The sequence below is a fragment of the Diabrotica undecimpunctata genome, chromosome 4 (genome assembly GCF_040954645.1).
Source record: "Diabrotica undecimpunctata isolate CICGRU chromosome 4, icDiaUnde3, whole genome shotgun sequence".
In the NCBI taxonomy this organism is placed as follows: domain Eukaryota; kingdom Metazoa; phylum Arthropoda; class Insecta; order Coleoptera; family Chrysomelidae; genus Diabrotica; species Diabrotica undecimpunctata.
In genome coordinates this window covers 122576498-122595014 of record NC_092806.1, presented here as the reverse complement: position 1 = coordinate 122595014, position 18517 = coordinate 122576498, and the positions used below count along the sequence as shown (strand labels likewise).

General features: G+C 31.3%; 1 protein-coding gene across 4 annotated transcripts in view; it reads right to left on the bottom strand.

Moving 5' to 3' along the window:
• LOC140439953 (uncharacterized) overlaps window positions 1-18517 on the bottom strand; it is a 772922-nt gene that overhangs the window by 34137 nt on the left and 720268 nt on the right. For all 4 annotated transcript variants that reach the window (XM_072530146.1, XM_072530147.1, XM_072530148.1 and 1 more), the window contains one exon: window positions 11740-11875. In XM_072530146.1, the coding sequence (XP_072386247.1) occupies window positions 11740-11875 (136 nt within the window). The remainder of the gene's footprint in view (window positions 1-11739; window positions 11876-18517) is intronic.

Here is an 18517-nt window from a genome sequence, read left to right as displayed (position 1 = left end):
AATAATCCAGATCAGAATTTTTCAAAATGTAACCAAGAAAAAGAAAATACGTTAATTTACACAACACTTGAGGTATTTACTCCATCTCAAAATGTTCCAATCAGCAGTAAAGTAGAAACTTTAAATAACACGGTTATACCAGAAGAAATACAAACAGAAAATAAACAATTCGAAGCACAAGAACAGTTTATTGACACAACATTAAAAGTTTTTAATTCATCAAATTTAAACCAAAATTTTCAAGGTAAAAATGATCCAGTACAAAGAGAAATAGAAACTGTAAACAATAGTGTAATTCATAATTAAAAACCTCAAGAAAAAGAACAGCAGTTAGATTTAGAACAAGAACCAGATAGAGAAAATGAAGAACTTGGTATTACAAAAAGAGGAAATAAAAGGATACGGAAGAAAACAAGTACAACTTTAAAAGGAAAAGTACGAAACAGAATAAAGAAGTTGAAAGAAGATCATCCCACGCGCGATCTTTGTGATAATAAATGTCGCTACACATGTCGTATAAAATTTTCGCAAGAGTGGCAACAGCAAAGTAACGACGAGATTTGGAACAAAAATGTATCCTTTTATGCGTCACTGCGCTCCCAGTAAAAAGATATCGAGGTAGGTATATCGCAAACCAAATACAATTTATTTCGATATTTTTTTAATGACCAAAAAGGCGTCAGGGTATGTAAAACATTTTTTCTAACGACTCTTGGATTTTCTAAAGAAAATAACTCAGTTATTTATGATACCCTTACATCTGGTGACAAAAATACAATGACAGGTAAGGCGTCAGGTGTAACCGACAAAAGGAAAAAGCATTCTAATCATAAGAAAATTGACAGACGTGGCATTAAAAATCATATAGAGAGTTACAACCCAAGTGTTGCTCATTACAGAAGAGAACATGTACCAAATCGCCGATACCTCCCAAATTATGTGACCATTCAAAGGATGTATGATGACTTTAGACGAAGTGAAAACTTTTGTGACGACTATTCTTACGATTAACACAGAAAAGTTGTTAATAAACTCAATATATCATTCAGGAAACTCGGTCATGAAGAATGTGGCATATGCTTTAAGTTTAAAGAACATAATAAAGACCACAGTCAGGAAAACTTATCATCAGATTGTTTGGTTTACGTCTGTTGGAAGAGTCATATTTCAAAAGCTACAGAATCAAGACAATTATATAAAGAGCATACAGAACTACAGTTTTCCAATGACACCATGTGCTTTTGAGCTGATCTTCAAAAAGTCATCATGTTGCCACTCATGGATTCCTTTAAAGAAGTCGTGTTTACTCGAAGAATTGTATTATTTAATGAAAGTTTTGTACCTATTGGTACTAAACGTAAGACCAAACCTCTCGCGGTATTGTGGCATGAGGCAATAAGTGGAAGAAAAAAGGAAGACATCCAAAATGCCTTTTACTCGGTTTTTTACTATTTCAGAGATGTAAAACATATTTGTATTTGCCTGGACAATTACTTAGCAAAAAATAAAAACTGGACTTTCTGGATTTCTGGATTTCTGTCGACGCCATTGATATTTTTTATTTCAAACCAGGTCACACTTTTATGGCTGCTGACTGCTTTCACCATCGAGTAGAATTAGCTATGAAGCATAGTGGAAAAGTGTACGATTTCCAAGATTTTGTTAAGTGTGTTCAGGAAGCAAACTTAAGGAAAGTGGAAACAAAGGAGCTTAGTGGTGAGGATTTTTCGCTTGGAAAGACTACAGTTCCAAGACAAAACTTAAGCATCATGGCAATGATAGCGTTCCGCATGTTACAGACATTTTAAAAATAATAGCTAAGCAGGCAATACAAATCTACTATATTCCACTGATTACCAAGAATCTAATACCAAAATTGTAAATTTCTTACAAGCTAAATATATCAAGAACTTTCCAATACCTGCGAAAACTAAAGGAGTAAGAGGATTTAATAAAGCTAAGAAAAAAAAATAGTTGAACAAGTGTGTCCTCTTATGCCATCTAATCGCCGTGGATTTTGGTTAACCATTTAAGAGTCAGAGGAGCCAGATTTATTTAACATTGACTGACGCTGAATGAGTCATAAAACCAATTTTTCCCTTATGTTACTTAGTTTTAAATTATTTCATAAAACTTCAAATTTTTATATGTCTATTCATTTTTAGATATTACACAGTTCTTAAAAACATAAGTTGTATTTTCAGTAAACCTTTTATGTTCAGTATGTATAAAATTAGTTAAATTTTGAAGTAAAAAAGCTTTAACTGCCTATACGAGGGAGTTAGGGCTTCTTAGAATCTGATATGTCAGCATCCAACTTTAAAATAAAAAGCCCTAAATCCATTTCTTCCTAAAAATTTTAATATTTCTATGTTAACGTTAAAACCATAATTGTAACATTGAAACAAATCCATTTTATTATTATTATTATTTATTGAATTAGAAATTATATTATAATATTATAAATCTAATTAAATAATTATTCTTATATATTATAATATATCCTAGATTAAAATAATATTTATTTTTGTCATTTTTTGTTTATTGAACTAATTGTCTGCATTTGTAGCATTTCAAATTACCTTGTATATGTTAAAACACAGAAATATTATTTCAATAATTTTTGCGTCGCCGAGTTGATATTAAACACATTTTAAAGTTTGGTTATATATCATAGTTGCGTATTTTTTCGGTATTTCTTTTAGTTGTTTCCGCTTATTATTGCGCGTTAAATAAATATCTACTTGAGTTTTGAGGATTATGAAGTTACTCTCAGTAAGGCCGCTGTTAAAGGCAGATGGTTTTAGTGTCAGTCAAAATTTAGCTTTAAACTTGTAATCGATTTTCGTTTTTCCCTTTTTTTTTCATGGTAAAATGTGTAGTATTGTGGCAGTTAATTGTGCAGTAAGTGAATTTAAGTTAGGTTTGGGATATATTTTATAGATTTCTTTAGATAGAAAAAGTGAATTATACTCAATGTAATGTGTCAGTTTTGATAAGAATAGTCACTGTTTTATTTTCATGCCGTCTCTCATCTGAGAGATTTGTAAAACGGCGTTTTTAACGACTTAGAAGGATACCCACATGGTTCATTGTGTTTGGTGTTTTAAGAAGCCGAGTTTTTAAAGTTTGCGTTTCAGTGTCTCAACTTCCATTCTCACTTTGTTTGTCCCTGGTCGTCATTCCAGATATTTCCGCAGCTGTTTGTGTGGCAGTGAATCTAAATGCAATTCCCACCCCAGAAATTTTAAAGGAGAAAAAATAACATTTAGTGAAATTCCTTTTGTTGAACTTTTAAAGTAAAAATAGACATATTTCATCAATAATTGCTTTCATGACAAGTTGAGAAATTGTAATAAGTGAAATCATAATCATAAATGTTAGGGTGTGGATAAGCGGTCATAATAATTATTCCCAAAGTTTTAAGATTTAGTATTGACATATGACAGTTAGCACTATTTTTTTGATAGTTGATACATACCTAATCATAATTGAGATCTTGTTGTGTTTTTGTTTTTTTTTTAAAGGTTAACCTCTATGCATAGTTCCATTTAAAAAGATATTTTAAATTTGTAATACTTTATTTCTGCTACAAAATATCGCTGATTAACAATTGTAAGTTCTTGTAGTATCTCCAACTTCTAAAGTTTGTAAACTCATAGTAACATAGTAAGTTTGTTTTTTGTTATTTTGTATTTTATTATGACAATTTATATTTGTAACTGTTTGGGGTGAGATAACAATAAATATTTAATTTTTTTTCCCTAGACCAATTTGTTTATTTCTTTTAAACAAAGTTTCTAACCCTCTTTTATATTTTTTAGGAAGGAAGAGCCTTTCTTTCGTCCAGAAGGAAGATTCTTGTAAGCAGCGTCCTTATTCTAAATAACTTAAAAACCTTCTTGTATTTTGTTTGTTCCAGGAGATTCATGTAAGTACATATTTTTACTTCATTTTTGTAGTTCAGTCCTTCTGTTATTCACTTATCCATGACCCAGCTCTCCAAATAAACCCTAAGTAGCCGTTCGCAAACGGTTTGGTTTGTTTTGCTTACCCTATCTCTAGCCCCGTAATTTCTGTCCCCGATTTTCAACCTTCTATAATGATCCCAATGTGGTAGGCAGAAATAACCGTTACACTCTCTTTAATAATTATATTAAAAAAAGAGAAAGAAACAACTTTTAAATAACTTTATTGATATAAAAAAAAAATAACCTTTATAGGGACATATTTAATAATTAGAGACATCTACCAAACGTTGTATTGAGGAAGAACGATAAAAGTTTTTTTGTGTAGACTATAGATACAGGTTTTGTTACCTTTATATCTATATAATCGTAAAAAGAAGTTAAGGGGCAAAAAAGAAAAATCGCACGTTGCTGTTTTTTTGAGACAAATTCACCCTTTGTCAAAAACCCAACCCTTTAAAGGGTAGCATTTCGCGGCTTTTTCATATTTGGTGGTCTATTAACTATACGAAAAAATAAAACTTACGCAATAATATACCGCTTTAACGTTGTAGTTACTTCATACCCAAGAGAGCGGCGCCAACACAAACAAAAATCAAAGTCGAACGACTAAATATGGAATCCACGAAATACTTATACAGAAAAAGAATATCAGAAAACATTGCTGGGAATGAAATATTAGACCACGATAACATCGAGGAAAGCTGGGAAAAAATCAAAAATAACATAATTAACGCAGCAACAGAATCACTTGGAGAGATGAAAGTAACAAATACTAACATATTAAAAAGGGAAACAGTATGGTTTAGAGAAAAGGCGAAGACAAAAAAGTGAAGAAAAAAAGAATCCACAACAATCATAACAGGCATATAACCACTATAAACGTTTCAGAAATTAAACTAATACTTTAGTTAGACATATCAAAAGGGAACACTGGCAAAGCTTGTCAAAACAGATGGAACACGACTTCTACGGAACACAAAAAGAAATATGGAGAACGATCAGAGGACAAAGAAAAGAGATGAACGAACTAATAAAAATGAAACACATTCAGAAGGAAAGATAAGTACACTACTTTCGATTTCTATTTGCTAAAGGTGACGATGATGAACCACCAACACCAGAGGTGACGACAAACGAAGAAATAAATATTGAGAATGATGAGGTAATCAAAGCATTAAGGAATTTAATACATAGAAAATCATCAGGAGACGACAGAATACCGAACGAACTCCTAAAATACGGAGAACCAAATTTGACCAAACAACTATTAAAACTAATCTAAAAAAAGAATAGAAAAAAAAACAACACAGCATCAACAACAACTAGTATCAGAACAACAAGGTTTCAGGCCGGAAAGCTAGGAATAATCAAAAAGATCGAAAATATCTGCCAAAACAACACAATAAAAGTAGAAGTAGAAGAACTAACCGACCCTATTGAAGCTTGAAGCTCGCAATAGGATAAGACAGAAAAATTCCCTAAGCCCTCTATTGTTTAACCTGATTATGGATGAAATAATAAAAAAAGTAAGAACTAAAAAAGGATACCAAATGGGAGAAAAACAAGTTAAAATAATCTGCTATGCAGACGACGCATTACTACTTTCTCAAAGTGAAGATGATTTACAAAATTAGTCGAAAAAGTCCTACAAACTCTCCTAAAATGCAACCAGTGAACTATAATATAACCTAAGAAAACTTAGCATAAAACTAATCACCCTTCACCTCCAAGCGGTTATAAATTTCTCATGTTATGATAAACAGTTACCCTCTAACATCTACTCTGTAACCTATATTGTAAAAACAACTAATGTTTACTTTTTTTTTACTAATAGATGGCGAAATGTGTAGCAGTGTCTCGCGTATTACATAAGATACGGTAGGCATTATTGGGATTTTAAAAAACTGTCATGTTTTCTCCAAAACATGTTTTAATATATAAAAAAAAATTCAACTATTTTTGATAATTTTTTTTATGTTTGATGCGACCTAAATCTATATTCCCAAACTACAACAAACATACATATTTGGATAATCACTCCACTCCGACGACCACTCAAAATGTAGTTAGTAGCCCTACCTGAATTATTTGCCTAAACGTATGCTCACTATGTCACCGTTATGTTCCCAACGAGTAATTGAGGTTCGTAGAAATTAGCGTTCGCCATTTCGTCTATTTGACATTGTTGCAACATTTGAAGTGATCTTCGTCAATGAACAGAGGCAATCAATTATGTTAACCACACAAACAAGGTAATTTATCAAATACGACGATGAAAGCTCGTGTGTGTATACCTACGTACGCCAAGTTAGGGGGTTTCTAAAGATACCGCACTGAAAGCTACTTATGTACGTTATTACCGTTTAGGATTTGTAAAGTATTAAGTGCAAGATACAGGGGCAAATTTTGTTGAATAGCACGAAATTCTATGGGACTAAAAATTAATGAGAATATTGTACTAGGTATAAAATAAACAACAAAAGAAATATAAATTATTTGCTTGTTTGGCGGCGTTGCAATTCACGTAAAGGTACTGGAAGTGGAATTATACTAACCAAACTAAAACGTATAGATGCATCTATACGTTTTAGTTTGGTTAGTTATTTGAACCTCCAAGAACGAATTTTCGTTAGAACAAGTAATTTTGGCTCTATCGTATAAGGATTTAATGATTCCCTTTTTAATATTAATATTGTGATTTGATTTGAAATTTAAATATCTGTTGGTGTGTGTTGGTTTTCTATACACCTGAGTGTATATTATATTCGTTCTTGGAGGAGAAACATTTGTTAACATCTGTTTTATTAAAGAATGATTATCCTTTATCGTTTATAAATAAGGAATTTTCAACAATCGATCGAATAGAACAAAACAACTTAGAACGAGATCCTACAGCATATACAAGGAATAATACGAGGAAAATAACAATACCATACATAAAAGGATTATCGGAAAAGCTTAAAAGGATAGGAAATAAATTCAACATTTCAACAACATTCAAAACAACAAACACGTTGAGATCTATTTTGTCCAAAACCAAACCTAACAATGAACAAGAAAGGACAAAGAATTGCATTTATAAAATACCTTGTGAATGCGATCAGTTTTATTTAGGTGAAACATCAAGGCCATTAAATGTTAGAATAAGTGAACATCAATCCTATATTAAAAATAGAGAATTTGATAGATCTCAAATATGTAAACATGCATGGGATAATGAACATAGGGTTCAATGGAATGATTCAAATATAGTCCTAAAAGAAACGGATGGTAAAAAGAGAAAAATCAAAGAAGCGGCTCTAATTATGCTAAATGAGACCAATTGTGTCGCGAATTCCTCGGCAGAATGTAGTAGGATCTGGTTACCCATATTGAAAGAGGAAGTTATTAAAAGGAAAATACCATTATTGGTAAGTCAGTAACATATGGAGAATGCATCATTTATATATTTTTTAAATAACAAACATATAAAATCGGAATTTGGTATTTATTGAAGGTAAACTAAATGCAAGATCAAATACTTACCATGTCGGGATAGTATTATGAGGTTTTTTTCCTGGTTTTTCCCTCATAATTTACTATGGAATCACTAACAGGAGAGTTTTACTGTCATCATGGCATGTATTTGTCTTTTTAAAGACGAATTACATGTTATGATTTTTTCTGACGGATATTCTCAAGTTAAAGTTGATTTCATGTAATCGAATGAACTATCTTATAAGTAAAGTCGTCCCAGGAACGCAACTCAACAATATTGGCAATATCATTTTAAAGTCGTCTACTTTAAAATGTATAATGTATGTCTGAATTGTCAATATAGATGAGTCAGATAAAATTAAATTATTAGAAGAATTTTTCACTAAGTAACAAAAACAAAATTTGTTTAATTTACTAATGTTTATATTTTGAGAACGATTTCCGAAGTGGAAATTGAAACGTCAATAAATGTATTTTAACCTTTAATTGTGGCTTATTCCCATTTAAATAGTAATTAATTTAAAATGCCACAAGAAAATAGCTTCAGAACAAATCAAAACAGCTAAGGAAATCTATTTGATGAAACAATGTAAAGAGATAGAAGAACTAGAAACAAAATATGAGAAATATGCACAAAAAAATAAGAGAAGTGACTGAAATGGGTCGAAATAGACAGCAAGGACACATAAAAGACAAAAAAGGAGTGCTACAAATAGATTTACTAGAGAAATTAAGACAAGGGGAGGAGTACGTTAGAGAAGTTTTCCAAGATGAAAGAGGTGAAATGCAGAAAATACAAGAATTAAATCCTTTAGACAGACAGAAGATCACGATAGATAAAATCAAATATGCTATTAAAAACTCTAGAAACAATAAGGCAGCTGGATTAGACGAAATACCAATAGAACTGTTAAAACTAGTGGAAGAGGATAACTCGGAAGTATTGGCAGATATATTCAACACGGTGTACGATACGGGAATATTACCACAAGAGTGGCTGAAGTAAGCATTTATAACCAAAGCAGCAAAAGAGTGCTCTGAATATTGAACACTGATCCTTATGAGTCATACTTTAAAAGTACTGCTGAAAGTAATACATAAGAGAATATAAGAAAGGCTAGAGGAGGATACTAGCGAGACGCAGTTTAGGTTCCGAAATGGTATGAATACTCGAGAAAGACTATTCTCGAGTACCCAATATGGACTCGAGGTCACATCGTTGAGATAATCTTCAGTACGCTGACCATATTTGAAGATTAGGAGGCAATTTGGAACAAAACGTCTTTTCTTCCTGCATGTACAATAATTAACCTCTGGCCTTTGGCAACAGGTGCCTTCAAACAGTTGTTTAAACAATTATTTCATGATTTAGATGTTGTTTGACTTCTGTGGATATACGTTTCATTATATCATAACCCTCTGCCCTACATTTTTTTTTGTATTCTGTTCTTTTGGCTCGAATATTCTTTTTTTTTTTCATTAGTATTTTTCTGTTGTTCTTGGTTTTTTGTCTTTTTAAATCTAATCTATGTACCACTTTTATGAACGACGATAATTTCCCTTGGAAATTAATATAATCCTTAACAGCGTAGTAAAGTGCTGACATTGTAGGTTTGCTGCCATGAATCATTGTAAAGGTGTGAACTGCCTTTTTTATGATGTCTTCCTCATAAAGATCAACGTTTGTTTTTTTTAAACATTTTTAGTTGCAATCTTTTACACATTTTTATATTTCCATTTAAATAGTATATGTTCTTTTCTTTTGTTTCAACTGTTTGATTAATATTTAGTAAATCATGTGCCAGTGGCGTATTATAAGAAGCTGTAACACAGATCCGTATTAGATAATATCCAAATATACTTAGAGTAATAAGTAGGTAGAGCAGGTGAACTATTTGCATGGCATCTCAATGTTGGTTTTCCACAACCCTTGCTGCATTATAGCAACGAAAATCAACACTAAGCCATCCTCCTGTTTACTTTATATTATTAGCCATACCATAATATATATGTAATGGCTTTGGGGTTTCACGTGGGCAATGCATATGAGCAGTAGACGGAAACAGGTATTTTTTTTAAATACTAAGTAAACATCAAATTCAAACTACACAACGTATTATGTATCAAAAAATTTAATAGTGGAGATGCAAACGTAATGTGTTAAAATCTCTAAGTATTATTGGTTAGATAAAAATTTAAAATAGTATAGAGATACGATAGTTAAATACATTATTTAAATCTGATAAGAATATATCTGATAAGCTTTTGCAGAAGTAATTAAAAAAGAAAATATAAAATAATATAAAAAATGGTGGTTTAAAAAGTTCGTAAATTGGAATGTTCGTGAATTTGAAAGTATATGGACAAATACCTAATACGTATATCCGTGGCTGGCATAAATAACTTGACAAGTCAAAATATTGCATTTTACTGATATACTCATTGTGAATATACTGACAACTCTTCGAAAGCCGCGATATATCTAATATCTATAGATATCAAATTAATAGAACAAAATTTAAATTGGACCATAATCTTTTTTTTATTAAGTACAATTACTGCATTACAATTTGTTTTATTAAATATTCTGGTACTTATTAATGTCTTTCAAGAAATTCAGAGTATTGTTAAAGTTACAGTCTGCACCTAGAGGTTCTAGAAGTGTTCCAGGTATCTGGTTGTTACTTCGTTGTTGATTGTAGGAGGGACATTCACATATAATAGTATGTGCATTATTGTTAGCGTCGTATTACACGTTTCACATCACGGCGGTTCGCACTTTTTAATTAAGTAATCATGCGTTAACCTAGTATGTCTGAGTCTGAGGCGCGTTACTATTATTTCTTGGCTTCTTGACTTAGGTAACACATTTCATGTCTCTATGCTGGGTTTCACTTGTTTTAATGTTGAATTCGACACATTCCATTTATTTTTCCACGCACTTAAGATTGATTTTTTTATATAAGCTTTTATATCCTTTGATACCGAAGTGTTTACGATTTAGGAAACGTCACTTACTATCGCGTCTTTCGCACTATGGTCAGCAGTTTCGTTGGCTTTTATTCTATATGGGATGGGATCCAGACGAAATTTATCTCATTATGATTGATATAAGCCTGAAGAAAGACCGTTTTAATCTTTTTTTAAAAGCGGTTTTTTTGGATACAGTTATCGGATGCTTTGTATGGCACTAAGTGAGTCTGTTAAGATAATATATTTGCAGTTTGTTGTCAGATTGATTAGTTCTATAGCGCGATAGAGAGCATACAGTTCAGCTGTATAGATAATACTAACATTAGATAGTTAGAATTTAAGGACCTTCTCTGGAGTTACTTTTTATAACGACTTAGGATTTTTCTAAAATGGGAAATAATTAAATTATGATTAGTGGAGTTTTTATCAAATAACGTAAGTTCAAAGTTATATGATGGTATGTTTTCTCTATTTTTATACTCTAGTTACTCTATTTCATCAGATTTATTTACATTAGAGTAAGTTGCTTATGGTCAATAAGTTGACAAGTACATACTAGGTAAACAATGTGACAAGTCTGATTTCTATAAAATAACCAAAGGAAATGCCACTCTTTTCCAGATTTGGAAAAATCGACTAAAATAACTTATATTTAAAATACTAAACTAAAAAAAGTTAATAATCTTTTTTACACCTAATTGTCAAAAATTAAAATCAATGCCCTGAAAAACTGTGTTTTTAGATATATCAACATATTCACGCCAGCCACATACCAAGAAACAGTTTCACAATAATGTACAAAATATAAAGGTGAGAGGTATGTGCAAATCTCTCGGTCGATCGGTACATTTAGCTCATATGGCGCCAAGTTTATGAGATTTGAAACTGGTCGATTTTGCACGCTGGTCGATATTCCCCCACTCTCGCCTATTATACTATATTAAAAAATATATGTTTTTTATTGTTAGAAAGATCACACATAAATATTTGTTGTAATTTAAATATTTATTGAGACATAACTGCAGGTTATTTACATATAAATTTTATATAAAATATTGTCATGATATTTTCCATTAAAATTTAAAATTTAGATTTATCATAAAATATATATTATATTATTATGATTATATAGATAGATAAAATATAATATTATATGTATAAATTTTATAATAAAATGTATAATTATTAGACACGAATCATCTGTTTTTTTGTATGAAATACCATTTAGTACTACTAAAGCAGTAAAAATAATTTTGAAATAATCCGTAGCAAATACATTGATTATAGCCCACAAAATGGTGTTGACAACTTCACTTACCCACGACGAGCAGTCTTGCCACTCTAATTTCAGTATGGAATAAAGGAGCGTCAGCGCTAACTTCGCATTTAAATTCACCTGACGTATCCCTTTCAACTGACATGAGAGTTACTACACTTGAGTTGGATTTCCAGATCTGCAAGAAAATATTGAGAGTTAGCGTTTTATGTAGGTTTTATATGTCAGCAAATATTATACAAATACACATGCATCTTACAACTTCATATATTTTTTTAAGTTTTCAATAGTTGAATAATAATTATATTTATAAAATCTTTAATTAATTAATAATAAAACCTTTATAAAAGGCACATATACTTTAAAAATGCCCTTTCGGGTTACATCACAAAACGGTTTCGGACTATCATCAGTGCAATTACCAAGTATTCATGAGTAAAGCTACTAAATATGTGGTTAAAAAACGCTTTAGATGTTGTAAACTTTGTAAATTAATACATATCTGTTGATAAATTTAAATGATGTTGTAGTTATAAACAGATTTACATCATGGCAACGCAAGATTCCCAGGGGTTGCCACCAAAAAGGAAATGTCTCTGTGGGTGTTTGTGATAGCCACTCAGCAACTAGTTGCTATCAAACACCCATAGAGACACCTTCCCTTGGGTGGCAACCCCTGGGAGTCTTGCGTTGCAATGACGTAAATCTATTTATAACTAAAACATTTATGTATTAATTTATAATATTAACACTATTTAAAGGGTTTCTTTGTACATATCTAGTGGCTTCATTCATGTATACTGTTCTTTACAAATTTCGGATTTAATCTTCTAGGTATAGTTGAATACAGGGTCGGACTTATTACACTGATACATTTTATCAAAATGGAATCCTACGAAGTAAAAGAAAAATACATATAAGTAATACTTGTATATTGTAATATATATTTAACATAGTAAAAAAATACAAAAAAAAATTAAACTTAACTATCGCCTACATTTAAATCGGTATCACTTTTATCGCTACCGTTTAAATCTATAACTACTCCATTTTTTAATTTTTTGGAACTGTAAGAATTTTGATTCTAGTTTTTTGGCATACTCTATACATTTTTTCCAATTATCTGCTGTAATATTATTACATTCGGTCTTAATTAAATCTACAACAGTCGAAAAATTTAGGAGAAATATTATTTTTCCTTACATTACTTTTTAATTGAAACCACAACAATTCTATTGGATTCAGTACAATAAAGTAAGGAGGTCATCTTACTACTTTATGGCCATTTTCAGCTAGCCTGTGGATAACATAATTTTTTTCACATTTTAAATATATTTCATGTTTTAATAAAAATTCTTGAATTTCAGCCTTGTTTAAATTAGTGTGTGGAATTTTACTCTTTAGTCCACAATTATACGGAGCATTATCCAAAATAATAACGCTATTTCTTTTTAATTTAGATAGTAATTGCTACTCAAACCACTTTTCAAACAAAGTATTGTCCATATCTTGATAATAATCTAAGCGACAATCACTTACACTCGTAGCAGAGAGTAATAAATTATCTTCTAGCCTTCCTGATTCTTCCCCACAATGTAAAATACAAATTCTTTTCATTCTAGAGGGAGGAACATCGGTGAGGCAATTTTTACTACCATCGGTCTAACATTTTTTAACTATATCGTGGGTGTCGAAACAAGTTTCATCCAAATAATACAAGTTTTTCCCTTCACTCCTAAAAGACCTTAGACTCTTCAGATAATCGAACCTCCACTTTATTAAACGGCTGGATTCCATAGTTGCCTGCCGTTTATTCACTGTCTTAAACATAAAACCATTAGATTTTAAAAACCTCCAAAAAGGATGACACTCGGGGATTATTTTTTTGTTTCTTAATTGAGTTGGTAAATACATATAATATATTGTTTCCCGTATAGCGGATAAATGAAAATTCGGTAATACTCGATGGACACCAGAATCCTTTCTTTTTTTTTCGCAACACTGGAGCATCTTTTATAAATAATTGATGGATTCGACCGTTACTTGATGGAAATTCATTTTATGTAACAATAAAACACTGAAAACTTTGTTTTCAAACTTTCACAAAATTTATTTTAAATTCTTATCACTACAGCTGTTTCGGCTGATTGCCTTTCTCAAGTGATCTGTTTTTGGTATGAGTTTACACTTTATAGTCTCTAATGAAATAGGTTGAGGAGGGGAGAACTGTTTGTCTCAAGCTGGTCATTCAGAATGATATATGTGTTTTTTAATTTGTTGATTTCCATAGATTCTAACAAAGATAGCTTAAGGCCTTTATTTTGAATGGGGAGAATTTTAAATTCGTCATTAAAAGAATGATTATAATCTACAAGGTGAAGTGCGTATGTAGAATCTGTTTTTCTATTATTGAAAGCCCTTTTATGTTCTGCTGTTTGACCAATGTAAGTTTTTGGGCAGTCTCCACATATACAGGCAAAATATCAACAAAAATAGCCAAACACATAAAAAAGAAAGGAATAACACCAGCTTTCAGAACAAATAACAACCTAGGCAAATATATTAAAAACAACAAGAGCTGACATAAAAAACACTTACACAGTGGTGTGTACAAACTTAAATGTGGCGACTGCCCAAAAACTTACATTGGTCAAACAGGTAGAAATTTTAATAAACGAATAGCAGAACATAAAAGGGCTTTCAATAATAGAAAAACAGATTCTACATACGCACGTCACCTTTTAGATTATAATCATTTTTTTAATGACGAATTTAAAATTCTCCACATTCAAAATAAAGGCCTTAAGCTATCTTTGTTAGAATCTATGGAAATCAACAAATTCAAAAACACAGATATAATTTTGAATGACCAGCTTGAGACAAACAGTTCTCCCCTCCTCAACCTATTTCATTAGAGACTATAAAGTGTAAACTCATACCAAAAACAGATCACTTGAGAAAGGCAATCAGCCGAAACAGCTGTAGTGATAAGAATTTAAAATAAATTTTGTGGAAGTTTGAAAACAAAGTTTTCAGTGTTTTATTGTTACATCTTTTATAAGTTCGTACACAGTGGATCGTGTCAAAAAACCGTCTTTTTGATCGCTTCTGATTTAACCATCGTCGAAAGAAGACCTAAGAAAAAATATGTAATTTTACTTAACTGTAAAATACTGGTCGTTTAAATATTCACCCGGTATTAGGAAGGTTAACTAAAGAGTATTTTTAACGAGTACTTACCGTTGTAAACATTAAGCACGATTTGCTTTGTATCACGTGTAAGATGAAAATAACCATAACGTTTTTCAGGTTCAGACTCGTCTTCACTTCCTGAAATAGTGGCAGGAATGTACAGGACATCGTCACTAATCATTTCTATATCACTCATATTTTTAGTTATTACACTGACCTCTGTTCTAAATGAACGGCAAAAGAAAAATGAAAAATGAAAAACGAAATGAAGAAATGTAATTCTGAATTCCAAGTACAAATGCAATTAACTGATTAAATTTAAATATGTACATAAAATTATGCTTAAAATTTTATTTGCCAATCGTGAACAACTCAAAATTAAAATACGTACTTGGATACACCTACTTTGCATCATTTAGTCAAGTACTATCCTTTACAGCATTAAGGGAGTACAGTCATTTATTGCTTGATATCGGCCCAGTCTCTTAGTCTGGGGAATTCCATCCGAATTATCTTGCAACGGATAGTACCTGGTAATTGCACTGATCATGGACTTATTAATCCGAAAACGTTCTGTTATGTGACCACAAAGGGCATTTTTAGAATATATATATATATATATATATATATTAATTGGGTATACAGCTGATTAAAAGTATTATCAGCTGTATACCCAATTAACCTCAACCCCCCTTTTATATATATATATATATATATATATATATATATATATATATATATATATATATATATATATATATATATATATATATATATTATATATATGTAAAATATATAGTATTTAAAACGCTCTTAGTTTTAAATTCTTATTTTTATTGGAGCTTTGCTTCTAAGCGAGCAGAAGCTATTTACTTTCAAAAAGGTTTTAAATTTGCAGAAATATTTCAGCTTTGCGATTTCTGCTTGTGACGCATTTTCTAAATGTCTATCTACACACTAGAAATTACTTTAATAGTTATTTTATTCCGCATTCTATGGTTTCAATTTCCTGAAGGAGAAATAGTTTCCGGATCTTACTTCCGAAATGAGAAGGACTGAAAGGATTACAAACATTCCATTTACGAAACTATTGAGTGATTTTAAAATAATTTAGGTGGAGTGGATTGATCTTAAGGTTTGGTTTAAAAAAATATGTTGATAATTATGTTATACACTAAAATACTAAGATAAAATTTTAAAACATCATTATATATATATATATATATATATATATATATATATATATATATATATATATATATATATATATATATATATATAATGCGATAAAAAGGCGTTAACATTATACTGACAACGAAATTCTACCATCCATTATAAATTATTATAGTTCGAAAATATGTAGTAGTGGTGTAGGGTAGCAAAATAAACAATCAAAATTTCTAAATTATTAAAAGAACTTACAGGGTTATATTTATTAAGAGTATGTTAATGCATCTCAGTGGGCAACACACTCTTGGATGCACCTGGGCTTCTTCCTATTAGAGAATTAATATCCTTTTGCCACATTGATTCTAATTGTTCCATGCCCTAGTTAACTCTTGCCGAAATGCTTCCAATTCCAAAGTTTCATGGGATGCTCGAAATTAAGAAGTCTCCAACTCATCTTGTTTCACACGTGCTCAATTGGAGATAAATCTGGGAATCTCGGAGACCAGGGCAAAATATTGCGTCGGTCCTGTTCAAAGAAGTTCATTGTGACTGTCTTTAGCATCTGCATGTACAGTATGAGATGAGGTTCCAGAATTTCTTCTACGTATCTCTCAGTTTCCATGTTCCCTCTGACAAAGATCACCGTTAACCTTGATCTTTAAGCGATGGCATCCCATACCATAACCCCAAAAAGTGCGGTGAACATGTCATTTGAAAAAAATATGCTTTATCTTTACTGAAAATTGTACAATTTTATAAACAAAGCTTTATGGGCATATAAATAACAATATCAGTTTAAATTTGACTGAAATTACATAAATCGTTTATATCACAATAAAAAGATAATAAAATAAATAATCCATTGCAAAATTTAAAAATATTGCAAATTGCATAATAATGCCTTACGAACCAATAAGTTTAGGTAGCTGCATGTGATGCTTTCACTCCGTTGTCTTTTGATCCTGGATCGGCCATCATGCATCCCTAAATAAAATCAAAACTTATCACCAAAGACAATCTCATTTCATTTCAGGTCTAAAATCAGTCGAGTTCTGCACCGTTTAAGACAATTATGTCGATGTTCAGGGGTGAGAGGTAGCACAGAGGTAACACCCACTTTGGTCAAAATAAAAAAAGAACAAAACTGCGAATTCAATTTGCACTAGCACACGATAGTTGCTTTTATATGCCTATAAGCCATGCGCAAAAACCTTCCCACCACGCAGCTGTTTGTGTGTTAAACATTCACTGGATGCGCTCGGTACTATTTAGCAACTGCACTACTGTTCTTAGCAATTTTGTCAAAATCCATTCGATTTTGGGTACCGACAAAGTTAGTCCCATTTTGACTGGATATAGTCTTCGGTCGACCTCGTCTGGAAAGAAAGCGTCGTAACACTTGCATAAAACACTGTACAGATAACGAGATACAGAGTTCAAGATGTACTGCTCGGTACATGGCACAAGTAAAAAGACATATTCACGCTTTTTCTTTAGTCGTTAAATATAAGGGTCTGGCAAAGTCTACACCAGTTGTCTTGAATGCTACCGCGTACCGTAGATGATCTATTGCCAACAACGGCACACTCACTTTAAACGACTTGACATTATGTTATTTGCAGACGACGTTTTTGGCAACCTAGGATATTATAGCGCGCCGACCACCTAAAATCCAATATTGTTGGCGTACAATAGCTATTAGTCTTTAATTAATATTAACATGACATGGGTTGACATGCTTTCGAAAGAGCAGGTTATTCACTAAAAAATGTTTGGTTGTTACTAAACTCTATTGTAAAATAAAAATATTAATCATCGTTTACGTTAATAATACGGGACATTAGCCGGAGTAAACCACGCTTGCCTTTGAAGGCTTCCATTCCACATAATTTTTTATTGTTTTTGTCCGTATATTTCTCTCGTGGAACTAGTTTGAGTACCGACGTTTCAGCTTTATTAACCTCCGCAGGGGTTAACTCTCCATTGTGTTTGTTGTCTTTATTTCTTGCATTATATATAAATCTATAGACTATTATATATAATGCATATGAAACATTATATATAGTCTTTAAAAACTACAACAAATAATTAAGATGGTGCCAATTATCTAAGGTCATAACATCTCACTCATTATTAACAAATACTGTAACTAGTTTTTTCTTCTTCACGAGACATAATGATATCTCTCAATACACGATGTTTTCCGAATTTCTTCTAAGCGGTTCCACATGAATGTAGTCCATTTTTCAGCTTTTCTTATTCAAGATAGTACCCAACGTTGTTGATTCGATTTTTTTGCTAAAATATGTACAAATACTTGTCCGTTCCGGACACCAGACATAACACATTAAAAAGATTACTACGAAATAATCATCTTTGCTAGGATTACAAAATGTGTGCAAGGTAAATTTTTCAGATTCTTTGAGGCCTGTATCCATATATACAAATACAAAACTTC